The 17,935-nt window shown below is 43.6% G+C and overlaps 1 protein-coding gene across 3 annotated transcripts in view; it reads right to left on the bottom strand.

The window, feature by feature from the left end:
• PDZD7 (PDZ domain containing 7) overlaps positions 1–17,935 on the bottom strand; it is a 573,233-nt gene that overhangs the window by 103,885 nt on the left and 451,413 nt on the right. For all 3 annotated transcript variants that reach the window (XM_085606490.1, XM_085606491.1, XM_085606492.1), the window contains one exon: positions 3,991–4,082. In XM_085606490.1, the coding sequence (XP_085462616.1) occupies positions 3,991–4,082 (92 nt within the window). The remainder of the gene's footprint in view (positions 1–3,990; positions 4,083–17,935) is intronic.

Here is a 17,935-nt window from a genome sequence, read left to right as displayed (position 1 = left end):
AGATGTGTTTGCTTCCTATGTATATTTTTATTGAATGCACCGCTTTGTAGAGGAACCCCCTAAGATAGTACATTCAACATAGACATAACAGTAAATACATGTGCTTGTTTTAAAATGGGAGAGAAAAATGGAGTATGCGTAGTAAAGCACAAGAAAAAATGTCTAGAATATATATATATATATATTTTTTTTATCCTTCAGCTTGCAATTATTTTGACTTTAATTTGTGAATGCACATATGAATCGACCGTTACCAGTTTTAATTTTCTCGAACAATTATCCACTGATGATTTCACTCTTCGCTTATAACTGCCCCCTTTCTCCTGTTTTTTAAGTCAAAGCTTATTAGAAAGTGCAGTTGTCTGGTTGCAAAGCCATACTCGGGGCTGTGAGAAAGTGTATTTTTAATTGGGTGAATGGGAATCCACCACAAGTAATAATGTCACTATTCTTGTCAGGTTTCAATAATAATAAACCCGAGTTCAATCCCTGGTAGCTATGGCACAAAGCAAACGGGCTTAACTTAAAAACATGTGTAAAGCATTTAGAACTACTGAAACAGTTAAAAAAAAAAGTCAAAAACACAACACAATAAAATTCCACTCCAATTTCTTAAAATAAAGAATATTTTAATAAACAAAATGACAATAAAAATCTCGTAAGGGTAACAGGAGATTAAAATTTTTTTAAACGTTTTTGACAAATATAACACCAAAGTGCACAAAGTACCAACCATGGGCAACTGGACGCACTAAACTTGGGCAAAGTCAAAAGTTATGGCCCACCATGTTTTGTTAGAAACAGTACTGGACATGGACGGGTTGTCGATGGGTTTCTTGGCATTGAAGGAAGAAGGCCGAAGCAGGGCTCACCAGGTTGCAGGAGGACAGGGTCCTGATGCAGTTGCTGACAAAAGCAGAAGACTCTGGATGGAAAAAGTTCATGATTCACAACAAAAATGGTTTCTGTGTCCGTCTGTGTTGTTTCTGGTGAAGTCGTTGGCGGTTGGTCCTCAAAGCTTCTCTGGAGCTCAGGGTTGGTCTTCAACGCTTCTCTGGAGATCGGGATTTCCTCAGCAGAGCAAGACTGTGGGCTGGAGCCGACAGAGGACAGCTTTGACATCAGCCCTAATGAAGAAGGTAGCACGAGTTGCGGGAAGTCAAATCACATCAATAAGGTCCCTAGCAGGAGCATCCCAGTCCGACATTGGTTCTTTTGAAGAAAAGTTGCCAAAATGTTTTCAAGTCCCCACTGTATTGGTTAGGCATGAAAAGTACATTCTGACATCAGCTAAGCGTTCCAGGTCCCGAAGAACGGCACTTGGGAGGGTCGGGACTCACACCACAGAAGCCACTTGCAGGTCCAGGGCAGGGCCAGTGGAAACTGGTCAACCCAGATCTTCCAAGAAGGCGGAATTTGTAGGAGCTGAACCACAATAATCAGTTCAAAACAATGGGGGTAATCATGCAAGAAGAGTTGTTTTCTGACAGCGAAATGCTGAAAGTTTACCTTGAAATGCATTCCACCCATTGCTCGCAATTGGCCTTGCCTTTTGTCACTTACATTTGCTTGCTTTCTATATCCTAGCTTTTATTTCTTTGAAGATGTCCAGCCTCTGTTAATCCCTCCCGTGGAGCATAGCCTCTCTATCACCTCTCTGATGGACTCCTTCTATTCTTCCACAAATGCTCGATTTTTGGGAACTCTTTTATGCATTTTCGTGACACACTCCAAGAGAGTGCATGATTTCCAGCTGTGTCTCCTTGTGTCAACCTAAAATAAGGAATTGTTTATAAGAGTATTTTACCAATTTATTACTTCAAGGTTATCTTCTGTAAGGCATTTCGTGAAATCTGCAGTCACTTTTACAAGAAGCAGTTTTGTTTTTTGAGGCACATTTCATATTCTTTATGCATGGAAGTGATTGTTTTGTTTAGCTGTCTGTCAGAGCCATGACTGATATTTTAGAGGTTGTTTTTCAGAGGGTGTGCTTCTACAATGTTTCATCTGTTTTACTAACAGCAGCAGTATGACTTCCATTGGGATTCCAGGTGCGGTCATATTCTTTTTAAAACTGCGAAGATTTGTAGGTCGTTTGGCCCATGGAAAGGCTAGGTGTTATCTCTATAATGCCCAAAAAGATTTATGGCCAATTTGCTGCATATCCGGTGGTATAAACAGACAGTAAAATATAAGAATTGCCTAAATATATTCTCTGTTTATACTTATGTTTGTTTTTAAAGTTCTTAAAGCTGGCAATGAAACGTGTTCCTCTAACATGACAGCACTTAAGCACACATCCTTCTTTTTTTGGGGAAATTCATGAATACTTTGCAGTGATTAACAGTTCAATTTAGTTTTCTACTGGACTGCCTTTCTGTGTGATGCTTACATTCTGTGGACCAACTGCTCCCTTGCTATCTTTGAATCTGCTTTCCACAATGTACAACACTTTTACACAAGCTGGATAACTGAGTTACAATTATTTATTGCTTGGAAATTGAATATGCAGAGTGTTGTCCTTTTGCATTTCGTACAATAATTGTAAAAATGCATATGGTTTCCTTTTCATAATGATAGCTTCTTTCCAAGGCACATGACATAGCACGTGTGAATTTTTGGTAAGAAAAACAGAATAAAAAATTCTATCTTTCCTACTTGGCATGTTCTTATTAAACCCCACATTAATTGTTTGTTAGGAACCCTATAAAAAAATAGTACATGTTGTATGCTGCTGGCGATGGGGCCTGCAGTGAACAGCAACTCTAGGGTCAACCTACGTCTTATCCATATGCCTGTTTATTACTGCTTTAGGATGACATTTTACTGGCACAGATTTGCAGCCTTGCCAATAGTATGTGTTCCTGGTCATGAAATGAAGTTCAAAATAATGTTTTGACTGAATTTATTGGGCCAATAAATGCATGGTCTGTTAATAGTCATCTTTATTTTATTTTTTTTAAATAATAACTGCTTTCATAAAAAAAAAATATATATATAACTAAATATACATACATATTATATATATATATATATATATATATATATATACACATATACTTATATAAATTCACTAAAAAACAAAGGTTACAGGGACGTTATAGTTAGGAAATAGAATTGAAAAAACCTTAGAATTTCACTGAAAAAAACAAAGGTTGCAGGGACATTATAGTTCGGTTCAGATTTCACTTGCACAAAACTGAGAAATTCAGCAATTATAGTTACTTGCGCTAATTATACCTCACGCCCCCGCAATGCTCAGCTTATATCCTCACAGATTACATCACTCATGACATGGTCAGTGATCACTGATGACATCTGAAATGACATCACTCATCACATCATCCAGTGAGTGTAAGTCAGAGTTAAAGATATATACTAAGCTATTGTATAAGTTAAGTTACTATTCTTTTTGTACTACTAATGAGTGATACCGTTTCTAATATAGGTCATCTGGGTGGCACTGTGACATCTGTATCGGAGTGGGTGTCTGCGTGGCTGTATGTGTGTGTGAGTGGATTTATGGGTGAGTGACTGGGTGTGTAAGTGGATGGATTCTCTTAGTTCTTAATATGTTGTGGCACGAATCCGTCATTTCTATTATGTGACTTATACCAGGTATTGTGAATACTGTAGGGCAGATAAGCAGCCAGGTAGACGGAAAATACTCTTAGTACTACAGAAAAAAGGCTACATTTTCATGCAAATCATATTTACCATTTAATATCAACTTACAAGAGAAAAAACATTTTGGTTATGTTCTTGGTAAGAAACAATGAAGAAAATTTACAGACGTGTATATTTCTAGAAAATGAAACAAAAGGAGTAATCATACAGTTGAAACCTTTATTTTTACTTTAAACACGCACTGTGCATTTGATTTCTGGAACTTGGACGAGTCACACAGAACTTTCATAAACGGATACTGATGGAAGGGAGAAATATTCCTAATAAAAGCAAGCAAATACTGACTCAGTGTCTCTATCTTACCTGTTCTGCTCTTGAGAGCGTCATATGCTTCATGTTCCAGAGGGATAACCATGCTGTCAAACCTTCCCAGATCAGTAGGTGTAACTACAGTTCTAAAATCAGAAAAACACAAAGCTCTTACACTTACCACCCAACCAGAATTTAGCACCAACATTTGTAAATTGCAGGAGAAACATTTAAGAAACATTGTAATTATTTCGTAGAAGCAGGCTATTTGGAAACATTTCAGACCACAGTCCCCAAAATATAGTGGCAGGGCCCACTTTGGTACTGGCCTCAATGAATTAGGAGTGTCAGTCTAAGTGAAGGCTGCTTGGAGATGGGATCTGACCCACTTAATCCACACAGATATTTTGATTTTGGACCTCTGGTATTTGTACTCGTGCTATGATCGAGTCTAACTTATGGAGCCTCGCTCACGTCAAAACCGCTTTCAGTGATAACGCAAGGGACCACCTTTTAAAATAAAACCAGCTGCTGCACTACTAGAGTAAGAGTACAGTTGTGCACATGAAAGTTAAATCACTACATAATCTTGCAAAGAAATATTATCCAATGTTGAAATGTGTTATAAGGGGAAGGCTTATGCTCTACAATTCAATAATATGGTGACACGTTCACAAACAAAGCTAGTAGCCTTGACTTTTTATTAATTAACCCCCCTGGTTGTGTTAGGCACATTGGGGCAAGTATTGTGTTTTTAGAGATTAAGGTTTGCTCATTACAAAAATGGTGCGTCTACCTGGCTGCTTATCTGCCCTACAGTATTCACAATACCTGGCCCGCTGGAGCACGTACATAAGAACTTTGGCAGCCTGATGATTTTCTTGGTATGTGTGGGTAAATGAAGCAGAGTTGCATTGGGGATCCTAAAGCTGTATACAACGGGGGCGGGTCTGGGGGTAATTAGAGCTGCATTATGTGGCGGCACATCTCCAGCATGCAGCCAGTTGGTGTGTGGAGGTGTGCAACTGGGGGAAACATTTATTGGCACAAGCTCCAGGGAAAACACATTTAAAAGTATGCTTGATGGTGGGACCCAACAAAACAACCAATGCCCATGTATCGTGGAGCAGGTGGCAGGGGGTGTGGAAGACCACCGTTAAAGTAATAATATGGGAAACCCATTTCTAAGGAAGCTCCAAATTTGGTGGTTACAACCCTTCCTGAAAATCATAAACAGTATGTCAGTGGTTAGGTGGAGGGAAGGAGGAAGCGAAACGCTGGGCGACTTATTTCCAGGATACTTGGAATTGTGCAAGAGAGATTATGTCAACTTGCTAGGTGAATTGGGGAGGGGGATTGTTGTAGTATAAGATGAGCACGCTCCCATGTCAAATAAGCAGAATGATAAGGGGTAGTGAATTTTCAAAATTATGCGGCAACAAATGATGGACGGAATGTTAAATGAATCAAACATTCACCCCCAGTCAAAAGATCAATTGTTCTTTTGCTCACTACACCAACACAGTTTGGACCCAACCATATGCAAATCAGTCTTGACCCTGTTCCTCATGGGACCGTCCATCCTGAATTGTCAAGCCAGGTCCTCCCTGGACCGGAAACTAGCATCCTGGGAGCCTGGGTGCTTCCTGTTCCTGCGTCGTGGAGGAAGAGGACGGAGAAGAGCCAGCCAGGGAGGAGGTAAGTGTGTTTTTCTTGATTCTTTTCCCCTTTACTTTTTCTTAATGCCCCCCCCCCCCCCCCCCGGCCTCACCACTTTTCCCCAGTAGCAGCGGCTACTGACTGCAAGGTGTTTGGAAAAATATTCTTTTTAGCATTCGAGAGCCTTTCTGCAAGTCCGTGCCAATGCATAGTGCATCTGAGTACTAAATATAACAGACGCCTTGCACCCCAATGTTTAACAACTAAAGTACGGTAAGAACCTGATGCATTATGGGTTTTGTGCTTTGAGCACAAAAAAACGTGTGAAGCACAGATTTTGTCAAGCTATGACAGCCTGTTGTATCAGGATTCGGCCTGGATTGTCACTACTAAGGCTGCATCAAGCCGGATTTGCATACACTTGGTCAATGTCCATAGTGGAACAGTGAACAAAAATAAATGGCCTAGCATGCAGTCCTGGAGTCACAGAGATTAATTCAAGCATTCCACCCCTTACCTTTTAGCTTTTTTCTCAATTTGAGAGATATGCCCAGACAAGAATACTCTACCCCCCCTGTGGCAAAGGGTTCATGTTGCACCCCACTGATGATGCCAAACAAGACAGAAAGTGGCCTGGTGTTGCTTTTGTTCCCGTTCAGATGGACCTTGCTCTGACCGTAGATCCTGGACTGTCCTAATTGGAGCAGGATCAAGTCTGCTTGGAATAACACTCATCCCAGTCTGTAGTGACACAGTGAATTTAAAAAACAAAAAGGACTGGAAAGCGACCGGTAGTAATTACAAGTGGCTCAGACTAATTTACCATCACTATTCAAAAATAGTGATCCCGACTTTGAATATAAGAAACTGAAAAGGGAAGCAGTGAAGTCAAACTTAAAAGTGATGTAGTGAATTACTAGCATGTGTGCCCAACAGAACACAGGTCAATAAGTACTTTTGGTGGTGTGCCACTTCAAAAAAACTAAAATAAATGAGGCTGTACATAGTACACCAAAGGTAAGCACAATACAATCATTATCAGTGGCTAGAGAAAAATTGTAGGCCAGCACTAAAAGTAATATGTGCATCGCAAGATGGCCAATGCAAATGTTGTGCACACTTTGAAAATTTAATACATATTTATAATGGTAACATCAGTGCAGGGCAGCATTTTTAGAAGAACTTCCATTTAATAACTTCTTTCTTACCTTAAAAAAATAAAAGAATAAATGCAAATGAGGGAAAACAACAAATCCTTATGAAACTCTGGCTGCACATACAAATAATCTTTCAACAAGAAGAGGGGGGGGGGGGGACTTGGAGCTAATAAAGGTCCAGTTAAAATATTACTAAACATGGGGGCATATGGCTAATATCCTCCTGCTTTTCACCTGCCATCATAGGTGGGTGTACATATTATGATCTGCTTTGATGACAAAGGCCGGCATGGTTCTGGATTGACACCATGACACAACGGTAATCTCACATACTTATGCCAGTAGGCATGCTCATAACTTTTTTAATGTAGGGTGAATATTTTTTTTTGTCCATGTCTGGTAATCACTCCAGCACCAGACATACAAATTGGTCCATGATTTGGGACTTTCTGGTTAATAAGAAAGTCTTATGCCAGAAACATTGCTATATTATTGCTATCAATGTGTACACTGTTTTCCTCGTTTTCTCTCTAGGTTGGAGATCCAACGACAATACAAATAGGTACAACTATTAGGGTACCACTATTTTGAACACCAATGTGGGGGTAGGAAACTCACTCTTATTTAAGGCCCTGATGAAGCCCCACGGATCAGTCATGAGCCGTAAGGGCACAAAACATGTTGAGCAATGCTTAACGCGAACAAGGACAAAGAAACAAGGCTACCAGAGCACATCATTGCCCCTTAAGAAGCACTAACTTATAAGTATTTTTAACCTGACAGGGGAATCCATATATTAAAGTTTCAAGTGATATTCCTCAAGCGGTTTTTGTCACTTCATCACCAATCACTTCACACCACCCCACCTAGACCTCCCTCGCACTCTAACAGCATGAAGCAGAAGATCTCCACTAAAGTGACCCTTCGGGGGACCCGTAGGGCATTGCAGCGCTGGCCTGATGAGGAGCAACCGCCCTATGATGAAGCATGATATCCCTTGGGATGTGTGAGGGCAACATGAAACAGTCCTGTTGACTGTCCTTCATAGCCTGCCCAATCCTAGACACCTTCTTCTTTCATCTACAGAAACAGTGACACCCATTTTGTAACATTGCACATACAAATATACAAGTTGTGAAGTTCATCATCCCTTTGAATGAGTAGTGCATCCACGAGTAAGGTGATATTCAGAATTCCTGAATGCCAGGAAGAAATGTGTCCTAGCTCACCCTCTTTGTTGACACTGTGTAGGTGCACTCAATGGTAATGACACAGAAATATGGTGTTCTTGAAACTACATCAAGGAGTGACCCATCCTTGAAGGTATAGGAGAACTAAGAAATGTCAATAAGATGGCGACCTTGATTGGCACTGGCACCTCAGAGAACTGAAAGTATGCTGTATAGAGGTTGTGAATGATGGTTGAACAGTTATAGGCAATACACTATATATGGGATAAAGTGGTGTCTACAGTGCAGATGCCTGTGACTGAGTACATTTTAAGGCCATGGAACTCAAGACTACTTGTAATATCCTTCTAACCTACAACAAAGAATATTTTATTCCTTAACATAAATACCCATACCAACGTCCTTCTCCCAAAAAGCCTAAATCCTTGGCCTTTTGATCCTTCACATGAATGAGTATAGTTGGAAATATGTATAATAAATGTAGTGAGCACCTCAGAACAATTTGGAAAAGTCCCCTGGACATACCAATGGGAGAATGTGTATGATACAAATGTTAATAGCATAACATGCACTTCAGGGTATGTGACAGAAAAAAATGGCACACCCATGTGTGATGAGGGGTGAAAGTAAAGACTACGGACCTAATTCACAAAGAAAGACTCCTAGATTAACATCCACATTTGAGCATAGAATTTACTATGTTCTGGGATTCTCCAAAAATTCCCATGAATCGAAGGTTTCCATATGGATTCCTGAGAAGATCATGTGATATTCCCTTCAGCATCCCATTCCTGCTATGCCACATTCTCAATAAAGGAGAACTCCACACCGGAAAAATAGGATCCACTGTGCAAATGCATATCTTTTTCTTCCTGGTTATAATATTTTTTCATATGGTGAAACTCCTTGCCCTACTTCCCACCAAATCGGGTGGTAAACCCTGCCCTTCCCCACCCTGGAAATGTTTTAATATCAGTGTGTGAATAGAGGAAAAATCTGAACCTTTCAAGGGTGGAAATGAGAATGTGAGGAGTTTATAAATGCCCACAAATGCAGTGGTGGCCGGTGACCTTAAAAAGTAGTGATTCGTAGTCCTTGCCACGCATTTCAGTGAGTGAGCCTGACTTCTCAGACAGTTCAGTGGTTTCAGTCACACTTGCTTGCACTCAAGCCTTACTCTCTCACCCAGTCTCATTTTCTTACTCTCATTCACATTTGCACTCACTTTTATTTACTTTGACTCACTCAGTCTCACTGACTCAAGCAGTTTCACTCATTCTCACCCTGACCCAGTCAGTCTCAGTCATTCCCACTCATTCTCATTCACTTTCTCCCTCAGGCTCACTCAAATCATCACTCATTTCGACTTACTCATTCTGACTCACTCATTTTCACTTAGTCTCAGTGTGACTCACTCAGTTTCCCTCATTCTCACTCACTCTACCTCTTTCTCACTCAGTCTCGCTCTAACTCACTTTGTTTTACTGATTTATTCAGTCCCAGTCATTTTGTTTCAATCTCACTCACTGTTACTCAGTCTCATTCTCACTCAGTCCCAGCCAGTCTCACTGATTTGCCTAGTCCCCTCATTTCAATTCACTCAATCTCACTCAGACGCACTCAGACTCACACTTATTCAGTCTCACACATTCAGTCACTCACTCATTCCCAGCCAGTCTCATTCAGTCTCACTAATTTTCACTCAGTCTCATTAATTCCCACTCTGACTCACTCTGTCTCACTCATTTCTCTGACTAACTCAGACTGTGGCTCACTCAGTCTCACTGACTCGCACACTGTAACTTTCAGTTATTCTCCCTCAATCTCATTCATTCTCACTCATATGAATTGACTCACTCGTTCGCTGACAGACACACACCATTCAATTTTGCGCAAGTCCATTTTGGACTACTGCTCCTTCCTGCTTCCAGAGCTGGAACACAAAACTAAAACCTCAAACCTGCGCAGTCGCAGAATTGTGGTTTCAGTTTCTCCTTTTTCACCCCACCCGTCCCCAACTGTGTGAGGAGTTGGGAAAGGGTGGGGTGGCAGGATGATTGGTGTGTAGCGACCGGCAGTACAGCACCCATGGCTACCTTTAGCTGTGACGCTTTAGCTACTCACAGAAGGGTGGCATGGCTGGGGGTTTCATCCGCCCTGGGTAATCTCTCAGATGACTGTCGTAGGCCCTTTTGTGCACCAGCACCCATCATCAGAAAGTGTCACAATCTGTCGCAGATTCTTGCTAGACAGCATTTTTTTTATTACACCAAGAGTCAATAATAGATTGTTATTCACTCTTGGTATAATAACAACTGGCCAGAAAACAAGGAGGGCAAAGCCCTGGATCCGAGAAGGAAGAGCCGCCTCCTGCACAAACATACCTGTCTATAGGTGTTCACAAACGTCCAAGGCTCGCCATGCCTCTGAACGCCCATATTCACACCCCTTGAGTGGGGTTTAAAGGCGCGGAATTTACACCCGTGGGGGTGATCTCCCCAAACAACAAGCATTTGCAATGCAATAGGTCTTGCATTTACGCGAGTTTGAGCTATTGACATTGCAAATGACTGCCTTTTATTTAAGTTTTAAAACCAGATACACGCATTGTCATTTGCAATGTCAATAGCTCAAACTTGCATAAATGCGAGACCTATTGCATTGCAAATGCTTGCTTTTGATTGAGTGTGTGAGTGCTCGGAGGCGTGGAACCCCTTTAAGGCAGTGTGAAACATGATGTCGCACTTACATGTTGAGCATTCACTGTCCAATAATTTACAAACACTATTTTCTTGGTGTCTGCGGAAGGACCTCGTCTTCTGCAGAATCTCGTGCTCACATGCCCTGACCTCCCGTGGCCTTCAAACTAAATGTTGCATTTGCTCTTATGAAGGGTCAAACTAGCAACGCCATTCTGCATGGCATTTTACATCACCATCTGCTTGGTGCTGCTTTTGGTAAACTCTGGTGGCTCTGCCTCGACCCCCCCCCCCCCCGCCCGCCCCAAAAAAAACAAATTTGGCCATGTTGTTTTTGGAGGTTTATGCTCAAAGCAGGCTGTATTTACGGTGCTAAAGTTGTGTTGATTGAAGTGGGGAAAAATAGTTTAATTATCAGGATAGCATAATTTCCCTCGTTATAATGAAACAATAGTATAACAAATAAAGCCGAGCGCGAGACTTGGCGCAGTTGCCTGACTTTAGACGGTTCTCGTTCCCACCAGACATCACGCCAAGCTCTTCCGGAAGTAATCACGGGCGCGAGCGAGGAATCCATTTTACACCACGCAGCTGCTGGTATTTCCAGGCTGCGGTCACTGCGCCACAGGATTTCAGGATTATCCCAAAAATATGAAGCTTGGACAGTGCAGTGCGACAGGCAGGGATACAATCCCGGCGCGCGAGCTCTGCGCTCCTCTCAACGCCTCCTCTGCCAGGTTGTACGTGTACTAGTATAGGGATAGACTTTCTCCATAGAGAAGCGTGCCAGGTCTTTCTTAAACTTCTCTATTTTCGTCAAGAGGATTGTGTCTTTGTGTTCCTTGTTGGATTTGTTTGTCTCTTCTAGGTTACGTTTAAAGACTGCACTAGATATGGTAGTCTTAATCAATAAACAGGCCACTAAACTAACCAACCATTTTTTGTCATTCAAACACAAACCAGAAGACCTGAGATGGCTGGTTCTGGAACAACCTTTTATTCCAGCTCATGTCACAGACGTCACCAAATTCCTGTTCCATAAAGAACAAAAGTGGGTTTTTAAACTCAAAAGTGACAGTATTGGCCTGAACGATGAGATTCCGTGGTCATCATTATAGATAGATGAGACAGTTCATTTTCTATCAGTATTGATGTTTCACCTTCATAATAACCACATCATAATGAAACATCAAGCATCATACTCAATAGGTGATTCTGTGTTGTATAGATAGCGCAATAGCTTTTTTCTACTTTTCATACTTCCTATGTAGACAATTTAACATCACAAGTCACATATCTCCAATTGAGTGCTTTACAAACGTCCTGCATATCGGCTTTGGTACTTGCCCTGTGTGCACTTCTATGCGAGAGTTGTGTCGGGGCGGCTTGTTTGACTCCTTTAAACTACAATTCCCAGCCATTTCCGGTATCGGACTGAATTGACTGACTCACGTGGTAACACATTGACCCGGAAGTACTTCTCACATCGTGACGTTTGCATGCAACCTAACGCGTTATTATGGAGTTTGCCACGCCCGCCGAGTGCCTCCCCCTCAAGCTCATACGACGGAGCGGGGTACCGACGGACAGGTGAGCGTCCCACTCCCGCAACTTCATCGGACATGCTCGTGCTTTTAAAATCTGTACGTTACACGCCTGAGCGCGATTAGCGGTTGTGTATAGTCACCCACTGTGCCGAATATCTACCGTAATAGTAATGTCGAGTTTAATCTGAATGAGGCTTTGCAATCCCGATGTCCGGGAGAGCCTATACAACGGCTCATTCACATCGGGATTATACTTTTACTTGTTCGGCACGCCAATACTATTGTGTGCATGTATATACCTCTGTACTTCGCTCTTATTCATACAAGAAAACACACCTTTGCCTTAGGGAGCATTATGAGCGGTAATCACTTGATACATTTTACTGATTTATGACAGTGTTCTCCCGCTAAAATGTACATCAATGTCTTAATTTTTAGACAAGGGTGTATATGGGTGTGGCTGTTATCAAGATACGGTCACTACTATCAAAGTGAGCACTACTCGCTCTGTCTTCTGAGATCAGTACTCTGCCTTGTTTTTACACTTGTCTAGCCTACACGCTCTGTTGATTTCTTCCGGTAATTCCAATGTTCTAAACATTCATGCCCATTGGGATTTATCTCTAATGAGTTTACCTGAATTTTTCTTCTGTAGAGCGGGGCCTCAATATCCTGAGCAGATGCCAGGCGAGGTGAGGTACATGCCCATAAATTTGTGGGTAAGTGCACAATTCAAGTACTATTTGACTTGTAGTCATATATACATTATGATCATGACAAATGATAAGCCACATTGTCTTTTTTATACATTCTGTTGTATTGTCACTAACGTCTAGCTGAACCTCCTTTAATTTTTGATTCATACCTAGGTTTCCAACCTGTAACAGTTCAAATTGGACATACAGAGCAGATCAGGTTGTATGGTATACCCTTCTGGTGGAAATCATGTCTTTAACCTATAATTTCCTTTGAATGTTCCGTTTTTCACTTTTTGCAGTAGCGTATTTGGGTCCTGATGAGAGCTTGGACTCTTTGTCCAATAGCCGAAACATGTCGACCATCAATCCAACAGTTATTCTTTAAGCTGTTTATGCACAGGTTTTACTAATGGCATTTAGATAAGCGCCAGAATAAAATTGTTAGCATCTAGATAGCCATTTTTAATAGCACTTTTCGTTTCACTTTTTGCACTGCAACCATCACCCTACCGTTTTTTCTCACGACTGGGATAACTATTTGACCACCATTACCATCAGAGTGGTTGGTCTTTTTAGTTCAGCCCTTAATTCCCAGATGATGACAAGCCACTTCTGGTGGGTGATGGGAATCATACCTTTGATATGTTATTCACTGTAATTGTTTTGGAGGTTTCATTTGTCTAGTTTGTTAGAGTTGTGTACATACAGAATATTAGACCCTCAGTACTTGTTGTTAAGTATATCCAGAAAGCCCCCCAGCCAGTTCTGGGCCCGAGGGAGGTCCCTAGGGGGGTGTCGATCTTCAACTCCGGAAACCACTGCGTTAAAATCCTCCCCCAAGACCAAAACCCCCCCTGGAAGCCCAAGTAGCAGGCGCCCCAAATCAGCAAAGGTGGCCGTCTGCAGGCCCGGCGGCACGTAGACCGCGACCAGCGAAATCAATCTACCCTCCCACCTCCCCACCAGCGCAGTGTAGCGCCCTCTGTCGTCGTGGAGCACCTCATCCACCACCAGCGGGAGAGAGGTCCTGACTAAGATGCCCACTCCCCTCGAGCCAGAGGTGAAACCAGAATGGGCCAGGAGGCGATATCCTCGTCTGTTCATGGCATGAAAAGAGTTCCCTATGAGGTGCGTTCCCTGCAAGAACACAATGTCAGGCGAAATACGTTTCAAGAACTGCAGGACTACCCCCCGCTTTATCCAGTCCCCCAGCCCATTCACATTCCAGGAAAGAAGTCTCAGTCCCCTACCCCCCATCCCTCCCAGCACAAAATATCCCCCCCCCCGGGAGCACAATCATAATAGCACAGCAAAAAATATTACCCCGCCTTGTGAAACAAACAAACAAACCCCAACCCCCCCCCCATCGACCCCAACAAAACTCCCCCCTCCCTGCACACCTGCGTGAGCCCGAACAGCCCCCCCAACATGCAGTGTGCCTGTCGCCCCAATATGAAGAAAGGACAAGAAGAAACCCCAGAAGGAGGAAAGGGCCCCAGCAAGCCCCCCGCAACCTCCAAATACCACGGGGCAAAGCGTTACAAACTGGAGTCCAGTGCAGCCACAGGTGCAAAACGTTACCAATACAGTCCATCACCAGGATCACAGTTCCATTCCTACTCCGTCAAACCCTCTCCGCTCTCTGCCATCCGACCCTCCCGATCCAGACTCTTGGGCAGGGCATCCAGCCACTCTCCCACCGCCTCCGGCCGGTCGAAGAAGTGGGAGCGACCATCCAACTCGACCCGCAGCCTAGCCGGGAACAGCATTGCATACTTGAACTCCATGTCTCTCAAGCGCCGTTTGATGGCCGAGAATCCCATCCGTTGCTTTTGAACCGCTTGTGTAAAGTCTGGGTAAAAGCTAACAGAGTTCTCAAATCGTAATGGCCCAGCCACCCTCGACGCCTGCAGGATAGTGTCTCTATCCCGAAAATTAAAAAGTCGGGCAATGATAGGCCGCGGGGGGGGGGCACCCACCTTGGGCGCACCCCCCGGGATCCTGTGGGCCCGTTCCATAGCGAAGAACTTGCTCAGCCCTTTGGGTGCTAGATGAGTCACCACTAGATCCTCCACAAAAAGATCCACAGCAGACTCCTCCGACCGTTCGGGCACGCCGATAATACGGACGTTGTTCCGTCTGGCCCTGCCTTCGGAGTCCTCAAGGCGACGCTCGGTCAGGTCACTGGCGAGCTGCAACCTCCGCACCGTCGTCTGCAAGGCGGCCACATCTACCGTTAGGCTCGACGCTGCTTGGGTCAATGAGTCGACCCGGTCATTGGTTTTCGACAGGTCCGCTCTGACCAAGGTGACATCAATCAGCACCGAGTCCAATTTATTAGCCAGAGTATCCAATTGCTGGTTCACAGACAGGTCCGCTCTGACCAAGGTGACATCAATCAGCACCGAGTCCAATTTATTAGCCAGAGTATCCAATTGCTGGTTCACAGTCACCTTCATCTCCTCAATGGCCCCCATGACATCCAACAGGGTCAATTCGGATGATGCGCCCAAGGCCTCCTTAGGCGGCTCAGGCGATTTACGCGATCCACTAGGGGATCCCTTTGGCTGTGCATAGCGGTCCATATTGTTGGCCTGGGAATAAGCTCCCCTCCGGGTAGATTTGGGTTTCAGTTTGTCACCGTCCACTCTCGTCGTCATAGTCAGCGATCAGCAAGGTCAGCACCCTCCAGCACCCGGAGGAAGGCCAGGAGATCCGGGCCGCCAACTGAAAGAGGCCTGTTTACAGTTCAAGACTAGGCCTTGCACTCCGTACTCTGAGCAGCTCTCCCAATGTCCCACGCATCAGTCTCGGTAGCTCAACTCGAAACCGAAAGTGAAAGCACGGGGTCCGGGGCAGGCCCAGCCTGGCATGCCGCTGTTGTTCAATTCGCAGCCGGGCACCTCACCAACCCGAGTTCGGCACCAAGGCCGGAGAAGGCCGCAAACTTCAGATCGCCAAAAAAACACGTTCCCGGAATCCACTTTCGATTTGGAAAACGAGTGGCACCTTAGCGCAAGATCATAAACAAAAGCCCATCGAAAAAATCAGGATTATGACAGGATAGACGTGGGAGGTTGCGGAGGCCCCCGGGAGCCACAAGCCTACGCGGCCATCTTGGTTGCGCGCTAGGCTCCTCCTCTATACCAGACAATGTTGAACATGGGCATTGGACAGGGCTTTGTACAGTGCACCAGGTTATTGTATTCAGCACCAACTGCTGGGTCCGAACTGGCATATGTATATCTGACTCGTACATTGTGGGACTAGGCATGGATGCCCGCTTTCCCCACTACTGTTTGCCATCGCAGTAGAGCAGTTTGTTGGCATGGCATGAATGGGCACTTCCTTTCATGATCTGGAAGTTAAAAACACACCACAGCGTCCTGTATGCTGATGATATGCTCCTGTTTCTACAGAGAATGGACGAGGACTTGACCGGAGCCATAGCGCTTTGAGAGTATCTCAAGCCTATGTATTCATTGGCAAACAAATTTCACCTCTTCCCGTTATGGCGGGATATACACCATCCCCTGGACCTTCATGGTCTTACCTGGAGAGAACATGCATGTAATATCTAGGGGTTAAAATCTACTATGACCCCCTTGACCTTGTGGACTATCTAAAGGACCCGGATTTAAACACCCCCCTACACTCTCCTCTACCTGTAGACGAACCAGCGCGGAACAAGATTAACTCATAGTAATTTTTCCATACAGCGTAATAAGTGGGAAATCTCATGAATAGGGACTTTCTAATACTGGAAGTTGGGGAAAGAGCAAAAGATGGGGGCTTATAAGCATAGGTGGGGATGGGAGGTATGTGGGGTAAGAGTGGGGGGGGAATTACAATGTCTTTATTGCCATTTTTTATTAGGCCAATTGTTATTATCTAACAACTGTATTATGGTACGTACATGATTGCTGCCTGCTGTACAGCTTTGGGCTACCGAATGTTGATTGCATTGTTGGAAAATTGAATAAAAGCTTGCGTAAAAAAAAGAAATGTGTAGTGTCCTGCTTGAGAAACAATGGGCATGGTGTTCTGGGTTGCGCAGGGTCTGTATTCACCCTATCTTTTATGTGTATGCTATGTCCGACTTCAGGAGGCTTCAAGTGGGCAACATATTGATGCAATACATAGAGTGTTCCTAATGGTCTGTGCCATCACTGAAGATGAAATAGATACTGAGGGCTGATCAAAGAGAGGATCTTCACTTCAGGCGATGTGCTATATATACAACTACGTACGCTCCTAGCAAGAGTGACTGGAGCAAAGACTTTCTAGTCCATCATTCTGACATGCATCATAAAATGTTTAGAATCCCTTGTTTTTCCTTTTTTGAATCTTCTTTCTAGATTAGAAACTTCATCTGGAATGTATAGGCTTAAGTTGTGTCTTTACTGTAGAAAAGTATTGTTTTCATTCGCATCCTTATATATTTTCAGCCCACATCTATCAGTTACTCACCGTATCCTCTCTTGCTGCAGCTTGTGGATCAGTGATAGTCATCTAACACAGGGATATCTGGAGCTCTATCCAGCCCTATATATCAGAGGTGTGGACAGACAGGTTACAAACGTAGCCCTGTCCATGGAGTGTGAGATTGTCAGAAAGTGTAAGATGATAACCCATCAAAACCCAAACACAGAGGCATCCTGCGCACCTTAAAGAAATCATTATTTCCTTTAATTTCCAAGGCGTGCCTGAAATTTCAGGAGAAGTGGGGGAATTCCGATAGATATGTCACCAGAGGTGAGAGCACTCTGGCGCATGTAGTCCTTCTCTCATGTCTTCTTGCCTGTGGTGCATCTTATGGGTTCTCCTTGACTCAAGTGAGCATTTTATCCTATTGTAACCTTGTCCTCACCCTGAGCTTGCAACTAGAGAGGGACTCTTCCAGGAGGAACAGGTTTCCAGAATGAGATGATAATGGAGGGTGTAGTTTTCCCAAGCTCTATCAGCATCAACTCCATTGTCTGATTCGCCTAAAGCTCGACCACAAATAAACAATGATGAGCTGTGTTACAACTGAACAGGGACATCCAG

The sequence above is a fragment of the Triturus cristatus genome, chromosome 1_2, assembly GCF_964204655.1.
Source record: "Triturus cristatus chromosome 1_2, aTriCri1.1, whole genome shotgun sequence".
Classification (NCBI taxonomy): Eukaryota; Metazoa; Chordata; class Amphibia; order Caudata; family Salamandridae; genus Triturus; species Triturus cristatus.
The sequence above is the reverse complement of the archived record's forward strand: the minus strand, read 5'-3'. Positions and strand labels throughout refer to the sequence as shown.